This window comes from Antennarius striatus, chromosome 5, assembly GCF_040054535.1.
Source record: "Antennarius striatus isolate MH-2024 chromosome 5, ASM4005453v1, whole genome shotgun sequence".
NCBI lineage: Eukaryota > Metazoa > Chordata > Actinopteri > Lophiiformes > Antennariidae > Antennarius > Antennarius striatus.
Window position 1 is genome coordinate 9309100 of NC_090780.1, and position 20590 is coordinate 9329689.

Genomic DNA, 20590 nt, shown 5'->3' on the forward strand with positions numbered 1-20590 from the left:
AATTTTTGGATGGATGGATGGATGGATGGATGGATGGATGGATGGATGGATGGATGGATGGATAGATGGATGCAGCGACAGCACTACCCGCTACGCCACCGTGACGCCCTTCATTAACTTTTAAGATTCATAAAATATGACACTTAAAAACTGACTTAGCACATTTTCCAGCATCGTCTACTGCATGACATTCACTCGTGGAGTTGCTGTTTTTGTCTCTCCAATAAGTGTGGCAGACGTCACTCCATGTAGTACACACACCCATAAACTTCATGTCTGGATGTGTTGTAGTTGTGACTGAGGTGGTTTGGGTCTTTAGGTGGCTTTAACAAAGGCCCAGTGATGGACTCACATGTGGCAGCATGGGGAGGCCCCACACAGGCTGTGATACAAATTGAACAGCAGGTGGCGGTAATGAGACACGAGCTGCAAAAACAGCCGAAGTAGAAAACCCGGAAGGCGCTTCCGTTTGGTTTCAGGAAACCGCTTGGGAAGTAAATAAACGGTACGGCTTGTTTTCAGCTCATTGTCATAGTTATGATATCCAGTAGTTAGACAGCAGCTCTTTTTATAAAAGTATTATTTTACTGTAAAACTCATAGTGTTTTTAATTCTAACAAACGCCAACCTGTTTACAATAATTCACATGAAGCTAATGTGGCGGAAGGCGGGTCGTGGCGATTGTCTGCCTTTCGAGTTTTTACCAATAGGTCAAATGTTTTCCTATAATAGGTCAAATGTTTTCCTATAATAGGTCAAATGTTTTTCTATAATAGGCCAAATGTTTTTTTCTATAACACAATTAACTCAATGATTTTGAGAAAATAGAAAATGCTGTAATTAATTCTGTAATTAAGATCCAAGACAATGACTATTCATAAACTGTACGTTACAATGTTATACATGTTATTCTTTTTTTATGTTAATATTTTATCTACAGTCTGCATTTATGTGGCTAATCATGTTCACCGTGTCTTAAGTCCATTCTGTATTTCTCCCCGTTTTCACCAGGTCACCATGCCAACCAAACAGCAGACAGCTAACATCTCCCCAGTTCTGTTCATGAAGGTGGATGGTGAACCCATGTCCTTCTTCTTGCGCCCGGGTCCTGCTAAATGTAAACTCCAGCCCCTGATCACAGCTGGAGGGGGGGCGCTGTGTAATGTCCAGCAGCCATGGGCCATCCTGCTGGTTGAGCCAGGAGAAAAAGGCTCTGTCACTGAATCTACGACTCACTGGTCAGCAGGCAGAACGGTTTTAGCCTGATTAATAAGAAAACAACTCGGCTGTAGCATGCAATATTTTATTTGGCCATTTTTTTGGTCACATTTCCATCATACCTGCAGTGGAATCCATCCCATCACATACTCTAATGACGATTTACATTTCTAAAATACCTACCTGAGCAGAACTGGATGAGCAGAACAGTATTTTATTTGCCATAAGTCTATGGCAACTTAAATATTGTTGCCATAGAAATGTCAAAATGCACACAGAAGGCAAAACATCTTCATGTTTTCCCTACAACTCCAGTTCATTTTGTTCAAAGAATCTTCACAGACAGACACAGAAATTTCTTAATATCTGTTTAGGTTCTCAGTTATCCAGGTCATGGTAATCCTAAGCTGTTAAAATCAGTCCACTGGACTTTAAGAAAGTTTCTTGAAAGTTTTATGCCTTAATTCTTAACAAAGAAGGAATCAGCTTTATACAGTAAGTTAAAGAATTGCCATGTACAGTACATGAAACTGTGATCAGGATAATCTAAATTGCAAAAAAAGGAAAATTCAATGACCTTTTTTTCCTCCTCAGGTTTGTGTCCACTCAGTACATTTATGACTGCATTGAGAAGGATGAACAACTGGATTTAGAGGATTACAGGTTAAAACCTGAAGGAGACCAGAGACACTCTACCCGACATAACAACGTTAAGGCGGAATCAAGTAGACTCAAAGGAGGTATGATGCAAAGACCTTACCTTTGGAAGAAACATAAGCAGCATTTCTCACATACTGTATATCACTGCTAGTCATCTTGTAACGTGTACGTACTGGGGTAACAACCAAAGTGAAAAGTAGCTGATGAAATGTCCTGTAGAAGTTGTAACATTTACTGTCAAACTGAGAATAACATTACTCTGATAATTTGTTTTAAATCTGTGCTGTTTTATTATAATTAGGCAGGCTTGCCTACACAACTGAAGATGACGCTGCCATTTTGAGTTATGTCAGCAAGCGTTCATCAGACATTGGGGGAAACCGTCTTTGGCAGGAGATGGAGAAGAAGCGTGTGACCGGTCACAGCTGGCAGTCGATGAAATACCATTACAGAGTGCAACTAGCAAAGACACAAACAGAGGCTGTAGCGGGGGCAACAGCTGAGGAAGAGGCTACCACAGCAGGGGGAGAGAACAAGGTAATACATAGGAAGGTGTTTCCTGATATTTTATTATATGCATTTGTTTCTGAAGTTAGAGCATAGGATTAATTTACAGCGTAGAAATGCATTCTCATCTCATTCAACATACATTATTACATCCCGTGAAGCGGTGATGTATTGTAATTATCAGTGTTTGTGTGTTTGTCCATCCGTTTGTCCACCAAATATGTTCTCAACCGTTGCAAATAGAAAGATGAAACGAAAAGCACATTACTCAGGCTGCAGAGGGGAGGAAAATGAGATGGTGACCTTGACCTTGAGAAACTAGGTCATGGTCAAATTTCAACTTTTGTACACTCAGAAACCGGATAAGATAGAAAGACGAGGGAAAAGGTCAGTGTGAGGAAGACCATAGATCAAAACTAGTGCTTTGATCGACCTATGCTTTGATTAAAATTTAAATTCAGTTCAATTTTGAATTCAGGGGTGTCGAGGGATGTTGCAGTCTCTGACTGCCTTGGTTGTAGTTACTCCTGCAATGAATTCAAATAATTGTGAAACTTATGATGTTGAGTTTTTATGATGACATCAAGTGAGATGTGAACTTTGTGACATCATTGTTTGCTGTGGTGGTATTTCTCACTCAGCGATAGGCATCTAAAATATTTTTGTATGTCCCCCTCATTTATCTTTTTATAAACATTAAAAAGAAATTATAACATATTTCAATTTAGTGCAGTTCAAACTGGTGTAGTTCTCATTGTAGTGAAGAAATACAAGAACGTTCTACTTCTTGCTGTGGATCGGGCCGCCCAAAATGTGCACGTCATTTTAGATATGACCACTGGGTTTTGGTAAATGTGTTGATAAACATCCTGTCTGTGTTTGTCCTGTGTGTCAATCTGCAGGTGGAGGATCAAGAAATGGAGGGTGACAGACCTCCCACTGTAGAAGGTGGTTGTTTACCTACAACACATTCGAAAGATGACCTAACACAGGTACTGAGCAGGACAATAAACTCCCCCTGTAAAACTATGTCCTGAATATCCTGATTACAGACATGTATTACTAGCTTGTATGTGATTTAATAATTGATTGCGACGAAGTAAGCGTCATCTGGTGTCTCCACAGATAGATGCTCAATCCATTCCAGCCGAAAGCATGCAACAAGAAGTAGCAGAAACTCAAACATCCATCTGTCCTCAAGGGGAAGTGGAACCTGTGAATCCACAGACAGCTGAAAGGCTGGCTGAAGGAACTCAAGTATCAACTGCTGATGCTGAAACAAATAACTCCCCCCAACCTGGGGGACCTTGTTTGAACCCACTGACTGATCTACACCCCATTCTAGCTGAACACAGGGAACTAGAAACAGACAAACCCCAAACAATCGTCTGTCTACAAAAAGAAAGTGGGCCAGAGGACTTGGCAACACCTCAGCCCACGCCCCCACCGAAAACACCTCCCTATAAGAAGCCAAAAGAGAAGAGGAAAGCTTCCCCTGTTCCTGAACAACCGCAGCTTCGACGAACACAAAGGCAGCTACAACTCGAGACGGCATCATCACCTGAGCCCTACCGCAAAAAACTCAGACTGTCAACAAGATCTGTCACGCAGCTGTCATCCCCTCCCGAGTCGTCAATCAAAACTAAATCAGCAAATAAGAAGAGCGTTCTCCAACAAGAGAAAGCTGTCGACCAGCCCCCCTCTCACAAGGCCAGTGGAGAAAGTGTCGCAGCCGGAGGAGAAGGTCCACAGGAGGAGAGAGGGCCATCTCCTATCTCTGGAAAAACAGGTTTGTCTCTGTTCCACCTGTGATGAGAGGTCAGCTCCAGAGTTAGATTCTGTGCTGTGCAGTGACGCGTCCACCTAACCGATTCAATTACTATGTTGCAGAATCTGTTTTGGTGCCGCAAAAAGAAGAGATAAAGAAACAAAAGAGAAAACGGGGGATTCTTGAGATGGCTACAGACGAGTTTGAATCTGAAAATGAGGTAAGATACAGATCAAATACTACATGAACGTAAGGACTGAATGGAAGAACTTTTTATTTTCACTTCCAAAAACCCAGAGGTCTATAAACATTTATTAAACTCTACTTTTTCATCTCTCTGGCTGTCGAGGATGAACTTCTAGATCTCCAAAGCTCAGACGAAACGGCGACCGAGGTACCTACAGAGAAGGAATGCCGCCCCCCCTCTCCAGATGCACCTACTTCTATGGAGTCAAGCCCTGAACCCGGGCCCGGCCTCCAGCAGCAGGGGCAGGACCCCCAGGCATTCAGTTCCACGTGCTTACCAACCTCAGACCAAGATCCTGCAGCCGCTGAGAGCGTCGATCCACACCTGTTCATCTTCCAGAACGAAAGTCAAGAAGAAGATTCTCAGCCCATTTTTGGTGTGAATCCAGCCACTTCAACCAATCGGCAGCCAGCAGTGAACAAAGAACCTGCTTTTTCTCTGACACAGGTTCAGCTGGAGGAAGGAAAGCAGTGTCTCAGAGAGCTGATGAAGGAGACAAACAAGGTGAGCACAGGTTTCTTTTTTTATCCTGCACAGCAGAGAGATAATGTTGGTTGTATTCTGTTTGTCAGTCTTATATGTTTTTAATTATTTCCAGCTTCTTGTTTCTATTCTAGAACTTGGACACTGTGACCAAAGCGCTGTTGACGACCAGTGGAGACTTGTCTGAAGCTCTGGATCTGCTTTTGAATCCAGCATCTGTCTCCGGACTGTTTTGGCATTGCTGTGACGACGATCTTTTGCTGTCGAACGACCCCGGTGTCAGACAGCAGCTGAGAGACAAATACAGCGAGGAGCTTGTAGCCAAACGAATCGTGTTCCTTGAGTTGGAGGGATGAAAATAAGGAGCAAAGAAAGTGTGGACTAAAGATTATTTGTCCTTTTATTCATCATATAAATAGTATGGCATTAGTGATGCTATTTAGAATTTTATCTTATCAGTTCTTCTTCGTCCTTAGTTGTGTTCCTGATTAACTCAAAATATATTTGAGACAATTGAACATTAAGCGGTTTTGTTGAAATGAACTCATTAACTCAAATTAACTTTGTATTTCTGTCCTGGTTTATACTTTTGGACACAATATTTATTGCATCTCAGAATCATTACATACTTATGACTATGTTTGATTTGGGGTGTTTTTACAATGTGTGCTTGAACAAGTCCTTCTTAAAAACATACTAAACAGTATTTTACAGTAAATTAAAACCTTAATATGCTTTGCATTTCACTACTTTTTTGTATTGAAACAATGTGGAGAATTTATTTCTCAGGTTGTATGAAGTCTGTGGCAGTGAGCTCCACTGTTGCAGATTAATGAAATTATTTTGTCAATTTACATAGATATTTTTTTGTGTTTAAATACAGTCTATTCTGTACAGCATTCCAACATTATATTCATGTATTTTTATTAAATTTGAGGAAAAAACTATTTAATTGTGATGGTTGCACAAAAATCCCTGAGAGTGATCAGGCTCAAAGCTGGAATCAGGTGGTTATTGTGGCCTAGTCCACGTTTCCAAATTATGGACCACAGACCAACACCTGCTCAATGATGGTCTATTTTTAAATGACCTATGGTCAACTAGAAAAATAGAATGGAATATTACACACAATGTCTAAAATTTGAAACATGCAGTGTCAGATAATGCTTCAAGATCAAGATACTACAACGTGCTTTTTTTTTGACTGACTACAATGTCTACATTTTGGATTAGATGACTGATCTGAGGAGTTTAAGGAATGGGAAAGGACCTTTTGAGTCACATTCATCTCTGTTGAACGCTTTTCCTACAAGTCCAGCCGACTACCATGATCTGGAAGCCTTAAAATTGTCACAGACAGTGGTTGTGGACATTCTTGAAGCTGCGTCAGCTTTAATCATCAAGATAGAAGCCCCATAAGACAGTCTTCGGAGTTCACAAGTGCGAGTAAAAAAGGGAAAAGATCTAAAAAAAAAAATGAAGGCACATTTAAGTGTTAATCTTAAAAATGTTACATGATGACCTTTTTTTTTTTACTTAAGTCACAAAGGGATATAAAGATGGTAAAGAAAATGAGGACTAAATTCTGGTTTTCTTTGTTATTGATGAAACATCAGCAGAATTAAGAATAAGATGCAGCCAGGATGGAATAAAAAGACCATCAACACAGAAATTAAAGACATTAGACTTGATTATCTTTTAATCCAATTTGCCATTTTATTCCATTTTAACCCCAATATTAATTGAGTACATCCGTATCTTGTCCCAGACCCATGTCACTACATATATCAATAGTTTAAATAAAGTAACAAACCCAGGAGATAAAGCAGTTAAATAAATCAGACATAAGAACTACTTAAATATAAAGCCCAGTATCCAAATATGGCCTAAGGTAATGCTTCACCTTTCATCCCCTCTGCATGTTTATTAAATTAAATACAAGCAATAATGACGTAACGTGAAACTGTATTCTGAAACCAAAGATAAAACAACAGTAAAATCCCAGTGATACTGATTAAAAAGCAATCATATAAAAACCCTTTCAAGTAGGAAACATTCACATCCACCATGACCTGATTCACACACACAGAGGTCACACACTCTTGTAAGAACCTGTCTAGTAACGTTGAAACGTACCAAGTTCTCCGATGAGGAACAGCTCACCATTCTGTACATTCCTGGGTTTGAACAGCGGTATTATTTTTTTTTGCACAGGTGTCCTCTGTAAGATCTTTAAAGGACACCTACAATCCAGCTACATTCACTGAGGGGGGTTGCTACAGTTTTATCGACTGGATGTCTTTAAGCTTCAACCTGCTTCAAGAGATGAGAGAGGAGATAAGACACTTAACGTCTCACAGTAAGCATAAATGCTCATTTGAAGAAGAAAAAAGTAGGTACAGTACTTATCTGTAGGTTAACATTTTTGGAAGGATGTGGAGAAATGTTGGGACTCTGACAGAGTTAGTAGGGTTTACAGCTCGACTTACATCTTCGTCTTGTTTCTGTATACTTAGCTTTGGTCAGCTAGTTAGTGTGATGGAGTGATGTGAGCTACATTCTCAGCAAGCAACAGAGATCCAGTACACATTCTGGATGTTCATCCATACAATCAGGAAATAGTGTTTGATACCAAGTACCAAGGTGTGGCTCTTTGATACTCACAAGCTGGTTTTACATCAACTCAAATATGAAAGGTTAAGGTTCATTGTGAGTGAGATTCTTTCTCACTCTTGTCTTATATGGTCAATTAGTTGTTGTTAAGGGTGAGCTGATGTTGTCTGGGACAGGTTTAGTAGAGCTTTATGATTAATAACAGCAGAATATGGTCTCAAAAACACGATTTTTGGCTAACATTGATGACTTAGAAACTGAAAATACAGTTTTAATAATACAAAGGACCCATAGCTCCTTTTCTCCACACAAATTGTGAACTCAGAAAAGGCCTGTTGTTGTTAACTCTCTGCTCCTGTAGGACTTAAGAAGCACTTCACGTCTGAGTCATCAAATTGTACATTCTAAAACAAAGGAAGAGAGAGAGAACTGAGTAGTAGATTTGTCAGACAGCTGATGTATAAAAACTAATATGAACAAAAAGGCCTCCAGGGTGCATGATCACATGACCACGCACAGTCTGACACTTTTAGCCCCTTATCAGAGGAGACAAAGCAGGATGTGCAACGCGTCAAGAGCCTCGTGTAGGACAGTAAGATATAAGCAAAAATAATGATTTTTCAAAATAAAAAAATAAGAAGTCACAAACCGCACTACACAAGATCATCGCAATGTCTCCTCAATAAAGTTTTAAAATCAGATTTTTTTAGGACCACATAACATCAGCCAAACAGTCAGGGAAACAGCAGTCCCTTGTTGGGGGGTAGTTTTTACATTGATATCCATGAGCCATCAAACGTCCCATTTTGAAATTATTTCACTCACAATACGACATATAGAAAAACACCTGCTTTGCATAAAAGGCTGATCGTATTGGTTAAAAAAAAAGAAATGCAGACAAGTGAAAAGCCAGTCTGAAAATAAGGCCAGCAAATTGCATAGAACTTCTGAATAGTGCATCAAAAGGCTTTGCTGTGCTTTCATCCTCACCTGGACCGTTTAAATCATGACAACATATGTGACGCTCAAACTAATGAGATGGACGCAGAGTGGATATTATGTGGTGTGTGTGTGTGTGTGTGTGTGTGTGTGTGTTTGTGTGTGTGTGGGTGCGCGTGTAAATATATACACAGTATATAAAATTTTTGGCATTAAATAAGGTGAAGCTCTGGATACGGATCCATTCAGGCAGCAGGGAGGAGGAGAGCGCACCTCAGACTCTTTTTACTCCCCTTCTTTCTTTGAAACTAAAACGCCACCCCCCACCAGTCTTGACACAACAGAAACAGTATAAAAGCACCAGTGGGCCCGAGTGAGTGCACGCGTCACAACTCTGAGAGGTCAAGCAGGACCAGATTTAGTTTGACACACCTCTCTGACAGGGTGGGAACAACCCGTGTGAGAACAAGAAGCGTTCAGGAGAGGATTAGATAAAGTCTCGCAGTCATCAGCTGACCGGGACCTCAGCCTCAACATCTTTGTCCGACATCTCATCCTGGATTTCGTCTGTGTTCCCTGAGTCGCTGCTGGCCACCGAGCTGAAAGAGGGAGAGTTCCTCCCACCTTTAATCATCCGTCTGCAGGTCTCCATTTGGACATCCAGGCCTCTCTTCATGCTGCACATCTCCATGTACTCGTGCAGATGTCGGTTCATGTCACTCTTTGCCGTGGCCAACTCCATCTGAAAGGGAAACAAGAGGACGTAAGAGACTGCAAGGAAATGACTGGGATGGAACAGAACTGAGCTGACTTTGATAAGAGACTGACATCCTTTGTAACTTTATTAACACTTTCAATGGACGCTCAAGTTAAGATCCTCATCATCAACATCATTCTTTTGATAGCAACCAAATTTAGCCCACATTCGCCCATGCAATTGGTGGTCTTTAGAGGTATAAACTTGACGACTATCATAAATAATTTAATGAGTCTTGATCATTCTCAACAATCATTCATTTATAACAAAGGACATCTAAACTTATCGGACTCACACACAGTCACGCACGCACACACGCACACACAGATCGTCTACCTCGATCTGACCGATGGTGTCCTGGTACTCCTTCTCTCTGGCCTTAAACAGTGACTCGGTTTTATCGATGAGGCTGCCAAGACTTCCATCCTGGGAGTCCTTAGAGATCACAGACAGAGGATTAATTCATCATGCATGAGTACTGTAAATGTATTATACACCACACACAGAGAGGACACACACACACACATATACACACTCTCACACACACACTTCCTTGAATGAGTTTAAAAACAAGCATTAACTGTGCATCAGTGCAGACTGAACTCACAGGATCAGCGGGTTCACCGTTGCCATCGGAGGCACAGGCATTTGTGCAGGCTGTCGCAGCAGCAATGGTGCATGGCATGTTGTAATTTGTGAAGTCCTCCCATAACAACAGAGTCTCCTCATTTTCTTCCCATGTCAGACTGTCACAGTCGTCGTCGATTTCAAATGTCTCGCGCCTGGCAACAAAGGAGTTATCTGAACAATGTCTGTGTGAGATAAAGGCAGGGAACAGAAAGAACAAAAGAGAAGGAGGAGAGGAAAGACAAGTGTAATGGCCGACAGGCTGAAAACAGGGCGCAAGCAAAGAGGAAGATGTCCTGAGAAGGAAGGCACATAGACAGAGTGGAAAGATTTTATGGAAAACAAGACACACTACCAACCTCTGGAAGTTCCTTTAGGACTCAGCGGTTAATAAAGAGTTTGTCCTAAAGTTGATGTCTGTGATAAAAAAATATGCAACCCCCCCCCCCCCCCAAAAAAAAAAACCCCCAGAAACTTAATGTGATGGAAAAACCGAAATTTTAAAATAAGATTTTGTATAGAGTATATCAAAATGACAGTTTTTGAGTTACATCCCAAAATTAGTTCTGACAGTCATAACAAAGTAAAGCGAAGCCCCCGGGGTTTATGTTCTGAGAGTTTTGCTGAATCAGCTCGTAACTTTTCAATTCCCCACTAGAGGGGGTGGAAGCGCTGTATGGTAGTTTGACGGTGGCACGTATTTATTGTACGTTAATTCAAAGCAGACAGGACTCAATTTGTGTTTGTGTGGGTGTGTGTTGCTTACAGCTGATTGAGCATTCGCTTCATCTCGTCAGTGATATTTAGAGCCCCCGTGGTCTCCTCCTCTGACGGGCTGGGCTCAGCATCCATCTCTGAACTTTCCTCATCGGACACAGCTTTGCGTTCTTTCCTCCTGCAGCAGACTGCAGAAGCCTGCAAACACAATGCAAACGCACACATACACAAACACGCACACACAAAAAATAAGTAAACATCATTCATTTGTCGGACTGGTCATCAAAGTGTGTTTGATGATCTGAAGCCAGTCTGAGAGACCCCGTGGCGAAACAAGGCTTTTATTGTAGGGTTGTGAAACAAAAATGTTCTATTAGAGCTTTGTGATGATGTACTTCATTGTTTTTATTCTGCATTCATCAGCATCCAATAACCACACTAGCTGCTGCACAAATATGTCTGCAAACATGAGACTTTTAGTGTGGAACTTCCTTTACATTTTATTTTAAATTATAGGAATTATTATTGTTGTTGCAATGTGACAATGCAAATAGCACAGCAAACAACTTTCCAGCATGTGTGTATATTTCTGTGGCATGACTGGAAGTTTGCTGCGTGTTTCTGTGTTCTACGTTTGAGAGCGTATTGGTAAACATGCAGATCCTCATTCCTGCACATTCAGAAGGGGTCACTCAGTACATCACCAGCCGATGAAAGAGGAACTACACACACTCAGGCCCTGGGAGCTCTGATTTCATCTATAGTGCTGACTTTTTCCCCTCACAAAAACAATTCACATTGGTGCTGCGATTAGCATCGGCTCCTGTGACAAACAGTGAAACAGCAGATGGACACCCACCCTCTCTGGGAGCGACCTGGCTGGACTGATGTTGAACATCTTCGACATGTCCTCGGAGTTGCGTTGCTGAGCCACATCACACAGCTTGGCCGTGATGTCGATCCGCCTACAGATGTCCATGTCCACCCTCCTGGCTTTCTCCTGAATCTTGGTGTCCAGATCAGACATTTGCTGCAGAGGTAATTATGTTTGTTTCAGATGGAATGTTCACACAGAACATCCACACACACTGGACACACAAAACGTGAACTAACTGTGACCAGAAAAGAAGCCGACTGCCATCAACTATTATATGGATGTATTATCTCAGTGGTGTTAAAATCGTTTCCATACCAGTATGGTCCATAAAATATAATGGGAGAATTCACTTATAAAAATATCTTCATTTGATGGGTTATGACATTTATTTTTAAATATAATTTTTGGTTACTGTCTGCAGTGCCATTTTTTATATGATTCAAATACACATTAACTTTTTGTGATCCTTAATTTAAAACACTTTTTATATTCATGAGTATATCCTGGTTCAATACAGGTAATGTTTTATTAGTTAACCATAAAACAGTAATACAATGTCAGCATTTATACATAACACTAAAACAATTAGTTTGAATCAGCACTTTGTCCTTTCAACAGCTGGCAGATATGGATCATGCAAATAGGTCACATATAGATAAGGTCTTCCGGCTACACTGAGTTTGAAAAACTGGAGCTTTTGGTGAGCAGTGGATCGACTCACGCCTAAAGCACACAACACAAAATACAGGATGCCTCACTACAACTAGGAAAGCTGTGACATTCAACAATCTACACTTCAACAGAGACCCACTATGTCTACGTCACTTACCCGTCTCTGAATTCACACATCATTGGGGATGAAGTCAAACATGGAAAATAATATGAATAATCCATAATGCGCGAATGCCACAAGTCAAGGTAAATGGAAAAATGACTGTTGCAAAAACAAAATGCTGCTTCGTTTATTCCTGAGCAAGCACAACTGTTCATCACAGTAGATCAGACGGGCCAAGACACAATGCAAGGCTGCTCAGAGCAGGAAGCGATGCTGATGAATGGTATTTGTGCTATACTTTAGGAATGCTTATCCTTGAGGCACTCTAACATATATTTTCAAAGCGGGCAGGAAAGCAGGGAAGAGAAGAAAGGTTTAGTGTTATTATTTAAACCCGCATGAATTTATCAAGATGACAAATAGGATAACAGAAAAGCGCAGCACTTTGTTTATAGCGGGAGGCTCAAAGAAGTTATGACATCATTCCAACGCTGAACAAACACTTACATCACTCATCAGACTCTTGAAGACCACAAGTTCAGCCTTCAGTCTGTCCACCTTCTCACTCAGCTCATCCTGGACCTCAGAGGACTCCTGGGCGCTCTGGTTGGATGTCACAGGTAAAATAAGTCACATGACAGGAAAGAAGGGACAAAAAAAAAAAGATTTGGCTCATTTATTTGGACAGATAAAAGACACAGACAAACCAGTGTATTCAAAGTTTCTCTCCTGTGAGACATTTTCATGCTCAGACTTAGACTTAGACTGTCTTCATTCAGCTAGAAAAGTACGAGCTCTGTTGACTACATTCTGTCACTTGCAGAGTACAAGTTGCTGTTTTCAGTTAGCACATGATAACATCCCTTTGGCTCTAACGCTTTCACAAAAAATGTTTTAGTTGAATTAACTCTTTGGACAGATTGACAACATCTGTCTCTAAAAGGTTATATATCCCAGGGGAAGGCACTCCACCCCTTTATCTGGGCTTTTTCTGACCCAGAAAATGAACATACATGTTGTTTCTGATCGATTTGAGTAAAAGCTGAGAGATGGAAAGCTGCCGATTAGATGAGGTACTAACATCATCTGAGATAATACAGTCTCAAAGTTTGACATTTCAATTGATTTTACCTTCTATATCTGCTCTAAACAACATAATGGCAGTGGTGAGATTGAGTTCTACATATACAGGTAGTCCTCAAGATACGAACATCTGACTTACAAACATTAGTAGATACGAACAACTGTGCGTGTCCAACTGTGTCCAACTACTGCAGTCCCTCTTTCTGCCACAACCCACACCAAGCAGCACCGCTGCGTACACACTCCGATGGCAACTCTGCCTCGCACCAACAATAACCTCCCTTCTTCTCCTCTTTGCTCGCTCTAAAGGTAAGTTACACTACGACTGACAGTATTTTATTTCATTTATGTGTTGTTTTTACATCCTGTAATTGCTTTTGGTAAGTTTTAGGGAATTTATTTAGAGTAGTAATGGCATTTACATGACCTCAAATTGTGATTATAGATTCATTCCTCCATCTACACTCTTTCGCTTTTTGTGGGTCACAGGGGTTGCTAGATCTATCCCTGCAGACTACAGGCAAAAAGCGAGGGGACATTCCGGGTGTGTCACCGGTGTAACACGGAGACACACAAAAGACAAACAACCATTAATGCACACCCTCACACCTACAGACAATTTACCATGACCAATCCACTTAAACTGCATGTTTTTGGAGGTGGGAGGAAGCCAGAGAACCCAGAGAGAACCCACACAGACACAAAGAGAACATAAAAACTCCGGATAGAATAGGCTCAAACCGGGACAGCAACAGTGCTACCTGCCGTGCAACTGTGTCGCCCACAATTATAGACTGGAATTTAATAAATAACAACTTACAAACAATCCAGCCTCTCAGAACCAATTGTGTTTAAGGCTGAGGACTACCTGTATATGGAGTCCTCAGAAGCCTACTGTAGTTTTTGATGTATGTCTCTCTAAACTGCAAACACCCTAGCTATAGCTGCTTACAATGCAGCTCTGTAAGGCCCACTCTGAATGAAACCCCACAAGGACTGAGCTAATATTGATGCTTATGCGTGTGCTGCAGAGGTAGATTAGAAGAAGGTGCTCATGCTATTTATTCTGACTGACTTGTCTGCATGTGATATGATGTGGTAAAATTTGTATTTGGGGTGTTTTGTAGAATATGTTTTGTGTATGGGTGACAGTGGCTCAGTCATCTTATGACCAGACATTGCCCAGACAACAGCGGATTGATTCCCACTCCCGCCAGCCATCCTCAGAGTGTGACCTGACTATGGGAGGTGTCAGCCCACCTCCCGGCCACTGCCGAGGCGCCCTTGAGCAAGGCGCCGTCCACTTACAAGCTGCTCAATTGGGTGCCAACCGAAGTTGCTGCCCTTCACTCTGCCTCCCCATGTACTATTTGTTGTGTTTACTAATTGCATGCTCGCAGGCCCCTTGTGTGTTGTGATTGTTTCAGGGGCCACTAACACAAAGAAATGTACAGTATATGAGTGGAGTGTAAAAAGTAATTTCCCGATTAGGGGATTAATGAAATGGATCTTCTTCTTCTAATATATTTTACTCCCAACCTGCTGCAGCGATTCCACCGTAGTTTCCAGTTGCTCTCTTTTGGTCAGCTCCTCTTCCCATCTGTAACACAGAGCACAGAGGTGGGTCATATACCACTGGGTGTGGTCCCCTGGGGGCTACCGTGCAGGTTCATGGTACTTTTGTGTGGAGAGTAGTCTCATCTCTGATTACAAAATGCTCTTGACAATGAGGGTTCACGCACACTTTTCCCCCATTACCAATCCTTTGTCACATTCTTCCTTTGTGCTGTCATCTTTACAACCTCACTGCATCATTAAAACTTTAGAGGGAGTGGAGTTGCCTCCTTCTTCAAACAACAAATATTGTGCATGAATAGCTTTTGAGGCTTTGAGTGACTGAAGAAGAACATTTCAGATCAAACACACCCATTAGGGTGTGGTGTTGGAGTATCTCCACTGTAGCCTTAATATCCTCACATGATCGGTCTTCCACCTGTAACCGCGTGAGCATGGGAATGGTTCCCATGGGTGGCAGTTCAAAGCAACCAAACACTTTTGTTATGACAGTCACACAAAATGTCCAGACATGTAGCAGAACCTGGACCAATGCCATCAAACCTTATTTTTATTGTATGTGGACTCAGATGAATATGAAGACACAGAGAACTGCTTTAAGCAAGACTTTTTGTGGTTGCACTGGTAATCTAGAAACAATAAACAAATATATGACATTTAAAGTTCCTATAACATAACAAGTGAGTGGCACTGGTGGGAACTGAAAACAGTCGACAATGTCCAAAACACTAAGAAGCAGGATGTTGACGATATCAAACTTCTTGTGAGTTATGTGTTCTCATTAATTTTCTTTTCCTTCAAATATTGGGACAACATGAGTGCTACACAAAAAACGGATTATGTTATAAGACTCTCAAAAACGTGCCAATAGCCACCTCAAGGACGACTTAAACCAGATTTCCTGTTGAACCAGTACATTCCCCAAAACCATGACCTTACTTAGAGCTGCTACAGAGCTATAAATAAATTTACAAACACAAACAAGAAATGCCAAACCTTTTTGCAACAACTGTTTAATTTTAATATTTATTTTGATGATTCATCAGATTAAGGTCTACATTTAGATGGATGGATGGATGGATGGATGGATGGATGGATGGATGGATGGATGGATGGATGGATGGATGGATGGATGGATGGATGGATGGATGGATGGATGGATGGATGGATGGATGGATAGATAGATAGATAGATAGATTGATAGATACATAGATAGATAGATAGATAGATAGATAGATAGATAGATAGATAGATAGATAGATAGATTGATAGATACATAGATAGATAGATACATAGATAGATAGATAGATAGATAGATAGATAGATAGATAGATAGATAGATAGATAGATAGATAGATAGATAGATAGATAGATAGATAGATAGATAGATTTAAGCAAAGTTATTACATTAAAATAAGCAGCTTGAATGTTCGGTTCAGTCAATTTGCAAGAAAAATGTCCCAAAGTTGGTCCAAAGTGTACACACACATTCTGTTCAAAGACAGCAAAGGTTAAAGCTAAAAGCAAATATTCACAATGTTAGTATGCTGATGAAACATCGGAGCTACACTTAAGGGAACAAGGCAGTCAAAGACTGCAACATCCCACGACACCCTAAATTCAACATTTTACCACGACCTATGTATTTTTGTGCCTCTGGATTCCTAAAAATGTTGCTTTTTGTTTTGTGATTATATCTCATCAGATTTCAGACATGTGTACCTAAAAAGGTATACAGTGTGCCGCCCTTCCTCACGGTTAATGCTTTCCAGGTACCACACGTTAATTAACAAATTCCGCAATAGAGCAACAAACGATTTATCTTATTATTTATGGTAATTAAACATTTATGAACCCTCACCATACTGATATTAAACCACCTTCTATCTGTATTATTACCTTTTCCCAAACTCTTATCAACTGTTTAAAGCACTTTTGTGTCTCACGGAAGTCCGAGACTCACAGAACGTAGCGCATTTTCAGATGCCGCCAGCCAATAGAATGCGCGTATGGTATCACGAGAGTGCCTTCCAAAAATCTGCGATGAGTGCAAAAGTTAAAACTTGACCTTGACCTACTTTTCTCAAGGTCAAGGTTATCATCTCATTTTCATCCCCTTGCCTCCCGAGTAATGTGCTTTTTGTTTCATCTGTAACGGTTGTGGTGGACGGATGGACGGACAGACAAACACACAAACACTGACAATTACATCACCGCTTCGCAGGATGTAATAAAGTTCATAATAAAGTGTGTACTAAATCTCAAGGAAACCATTCCATCTCAATAAGATGTTTCAGTGTGAACTAAAGGGGTGAACCGAACAATGGAGTGACCAGTCCAACCAACCAACCACCCCCGGAGCCGTTAGCATGTCTAAAAATAAAGTGCCAGACACCCCGATGAGGTGCCGTGATAACACACCGCTCATTCCCTTTCCTGACAGATCAGATCATGTTACCTGACCTGCACTATGGTAACTACTGTATATAAAAACAAAGCCAGGAGACTGTTAAATGGCTTTGCAGTATGTGTTCCACACAGAGCACAGAACGCTGAGTCCAGCCTGAGTTGGATATACACTCATTGCATGGCTTAAGATATGAAAGCTGAGTCACGTCTGCCTCCCAAAGAGAGTGAGGCTCAGTGTGGATCAGGAGCTCATTCAGGAATAGTAACTCCACAGTCTTGAGACATCCGTGTGATGATGAGGCACTGTGGGCCAGATGGAGGACAATGGTGTTGGGATTAATGGAGAGAGGGTTTTCTGTGTTTTTGGCAGATTTGTGGGAAAGGAGGGAGGGTTGACGCAGGATGTCCACTGCTGAAGTCTGGGATATTATTTTAGCTAACCTTCAAATCTGCCATGGAGAAACAACCACAGCCAGAAGTCACTTTGGCCTCACAACAGTTCACACACAACAAAACTAAGCTTTGTTTCCACTCTGGGCCCTCTGAATGCACTCTGTCTAATTAGCCAGAAGTATTCTACTGCAGGGTGTGCCAGCTTGCACAGCAACTGAAACCTCTTTTTAAGAATAACACTGACATGCCTGTCTGCTACAAGAGAGGGTTAAGTTCACTGGAGTTAACAAATGCATCACAACCACTGCACAGATAAATGTATATTTTCCAAGCTTCTTCATCACTTACTGGACAAATCACCACATCCTCTTCCTGTGAGTAATGATAACTGGACAATATGAATGGATCAACCTACTGATGGAGGGGAAACTGTATCAGCAACGTGTCAAAGGCATTTACAACATCTATCATAGGTAATGAATTTGTTAACAGCAAATCCATAAAAGTGAAATGAACTGTCAAGCATCTCGATAAGAATGGCTAATCTAAACAGAGATGACAATGTTGCTCAGCAAAGGTATTTTATCTGGCGTCTCAGCTATGATGCTGCTTCTGGTTTCCTGTGCCTTTGGTGTGACTCAAGCAAACATACCCGGAGTCTCCTTACAAGGACAAATACAGCAGGAGGGTTGGAGCCTGTGTCACTTCACAGACATCTGTTTACTGCCAGACATCTGCAATCTCACAAAAACTGTGTCTTGATTATTTTTTTCCTCTCAGGAGGAAAATCTAGCACAAATTAAGGTTCAGTCATGTAGGTTATTAAAGAGTCTCATGGAGCCACATTTTAATTTATGAAAACAAAACTGAAAACTCTTCATGAGTCGTCTCTCTTCAGTTTTTGTGTTGTTTGACCAATTTACATATTTTTTAGCAGTACTGCCCGCCTCCAATTAATAATGGAGGAGCTCAAAAGAAAAGATTAAGAATGAATCCAAAATAATCATCATAAAATATTATAAGATGATGAATAGAGACCAATGATTCGGAAGCACAGGGACAAAATGTCAAGGTAGTAGAAAGAAATTGCGCATCAAACAAGTAACTGAAACCTTCTCACACAAATTCAGTCTGTTGAACAATAGCATTCCTGCAGCGCTTGCCAACTAACACTCCCTTGCATGTGTGGTATGTCTGGGAGTCATGTTGGCACGTGAGCAGTCTGAGTTTCTCTTCGCCATCGGTGTTCCTGTTAACACAACATGACAGTCAACCTGATTGGGTTCAGTGTGTGGGATGGGTCCCAGATGACATAAAGATTCTCAAAAACTGTTTCTGTATGTTTTGATACAATAATGATTTTTACTTGACACTCACAAATCTGATTGTGATGGTGTTATGACATCATTAATTATTTAATCTTGAAGGTTCATTTATATCTGCCTGAATTTAAATGATGAAAGATTAACAATCACTTCAATACAGTTAATTATTATCTGATGTGATCCTAGGGGAAACTTAGGGTGTGGTTGTATATCATTGCGGAAACCCTCCGTTGCTCATAGCAAATATAATTACAGCAAGATGGTTTGTGGATTCTTGGGTGTTACAAATGACATTTTAGCAATACAACATTTATATGTAAAATATATGCAAAATATGTAAAAGAAGTATGAATATTATTTTTTATTGCAATAAATGTTGCACAGCTCATTTTCCTGCCTGCCTGCCTATCTATCCATCCATCCATCCATCCATCCATCCATCCATCCATCCATCCATCCATCCATCCATTCATCCATCCATCTATATATCTATTTTTCCAGCAGAGCCTTAATGTATTCTTTGCTCTAAACACAAACTCCTAGAGGTCTTTTTCAACACAACGTTGTCAAAACACAATAAAGACATTTCCATACACCCATGACCATTCACTCTGACGAGTGCACGCAACAGTAAAGCAAGAAGTTTCACACAAGTCAGGGATCAATACATCTTCCTTCATGCAGGACAAACACGCATTCACCTCAGGTGTTCATATGAAATGAAGCCACTGACAGCTTTAATAAATCTTTGGTGTGACTTCAGAGCACACAACATTCCTTCCATGGATCCCTATAGAAGTCAAGATAATGGCTTCTGCACAACGGTAGTATTCTCAGTCCCCTATGTGCGATTACAGAGACCATCATTTGTTTCCAGAGTAAATAATTCCAATAATCTTGACTGAATAGGAGGCGCATGATGGGAAGGGGAAGGAGCATCCATGGTGCTGAGGTGCATCTGAGCAATGTAAGGCTTTGGTGAGGGGAAAAAGGAAGGGTAGAACTATAGTAGGTCATCGATTGAATGTCTAGATGCTCTGTAATCTATATCCTCCCCAGACTCCACAGAGACACATGTGTAGCCTGCTAATGATACAGCCATCCCAGATGGATTGCGCTGGCAGGCAGGCAAAAAAAAAAAATGTCGGTCTGCTTCAAGGGTCTCTGCTGACGGACCACTGCAAGGTCAAACCTCACCTCATTTCTCCGCTCCAACAAACCTAACATTCCAACCTCAACCCAATCATAACAAAGCCAGCCACACGCCACACATGCACACACGTGTGCGCACACACACGCACACACATTCACACATATTTGTCCTCCGTTTTCCTATCATGCCATCATGTTTCATGTAAACCCATCATAACTTGCTTCATAAGTACATTCAGAATAATTTCTGAATTAATTGAGAAATGTCTCGACCTTCACTGTCCAGCAGACGATTTGTCTGCTTTATGCATTACCAGTCTTAAATATAGCCCTCCTCAGCAAGACAGGACACCACCAGGCAGAGGAGGAGGAGGAATGTCGGTGTCACTAAGTGACCACAGACATTTTCTCAAACCACCATCATCATTGGTTCCTAGACAGTGCCTTAACATAATATCTAATACT

The 20590-nt window shown here is 41.0% G+C and overlaps 2 protein-coding genes across 4 annotated transcripts in view; one reads left to right on the forward strand and one right to left on the reverse strand.

Moving 5' to 3' along the window:
• The first annotated feature begins 341 nt into the window (after positions 1 to 341).
• On the forward strand, positions 342 to 5924 carry terf2ip (telomeric repeat binding factor 2, interacting protein). 2 transcript variants are annotated; one of them, XM_068315509.1, is made up of 10 exons: positions 342 to 505; positions 1012 to 1238; positions 1813 to 1958; positions 2180 to 2415; positions 3288 to 3377; positions 3511 to 4174; positions 4276 to 4373; positions 4503 to 4759; positions 4793 to 4904; positions 5018 to 5924. In XM_068315509.1, the coding sequence occupies exons 2-10, from the start codon at positions 1018 to 1020 to the stop codon at positions 5237 to 5239; spliced, it is 2046 nt and encodes a 681-aa protein (XP_068171610.1). In that variant the 5' UTR covers positions 342 to 505; positions 1012 to 1017; the 3' UTR covers positions 5240 to 5924. The 2 variants fall into 2 exon arrangements, with proteins under 2 accessions (XP_068171610.1, XP_068171609.1); XM_068315508.1 differs by having other exon boundaries at positions 343 to 505; positions 4503 to 4904; positions 5018 to 5923.
• A 656-nt stretch (positions 5925 to 6580) lies between these two features.
• Positions 6581 to 20590, reverse strand: part of iffo2b (intermediate filament family orphan 2b) — a 29344-nt gene continuing 15334 nt past the window's right edge. The window contains exons 2-8 of one of the 2 annotated variants that reach the window (XM_068315763.1): positions 14811 to 14871; positions 12696 to 12791; positions 11396 to 11566; positions 10586 to 10734; positions 9800 to 10004; positions 9529 to 9627; positions 6581 to 9177 (exon numbers count right to left, since the gene is read on the reverse strand). In XM_068315763.1, the coding sequence (XP_068171864.1) occupies positions 8944 to 9177; positions 9529 to 9627; positions 9800 to 10004; positions 10586 to 10734; positions 11396 to 11566; positions 12696 to 12791; positions 14811 to 14871 (1015 nt within the window). In that variant the 3' untranslated portion in view covers positions 6581 to 8943. The remainder of the gene's footprint in view (positions 9178 to 9528; positions 9628 to 9799; positions 10005 to 10585; positions 10735 to 11395; positions 11567 to 12695; positions 12792 to 14810; positions 14872 to 20590) is intronic. The other variant, XM_068315764.1, reaches the window with a different exon arrangement.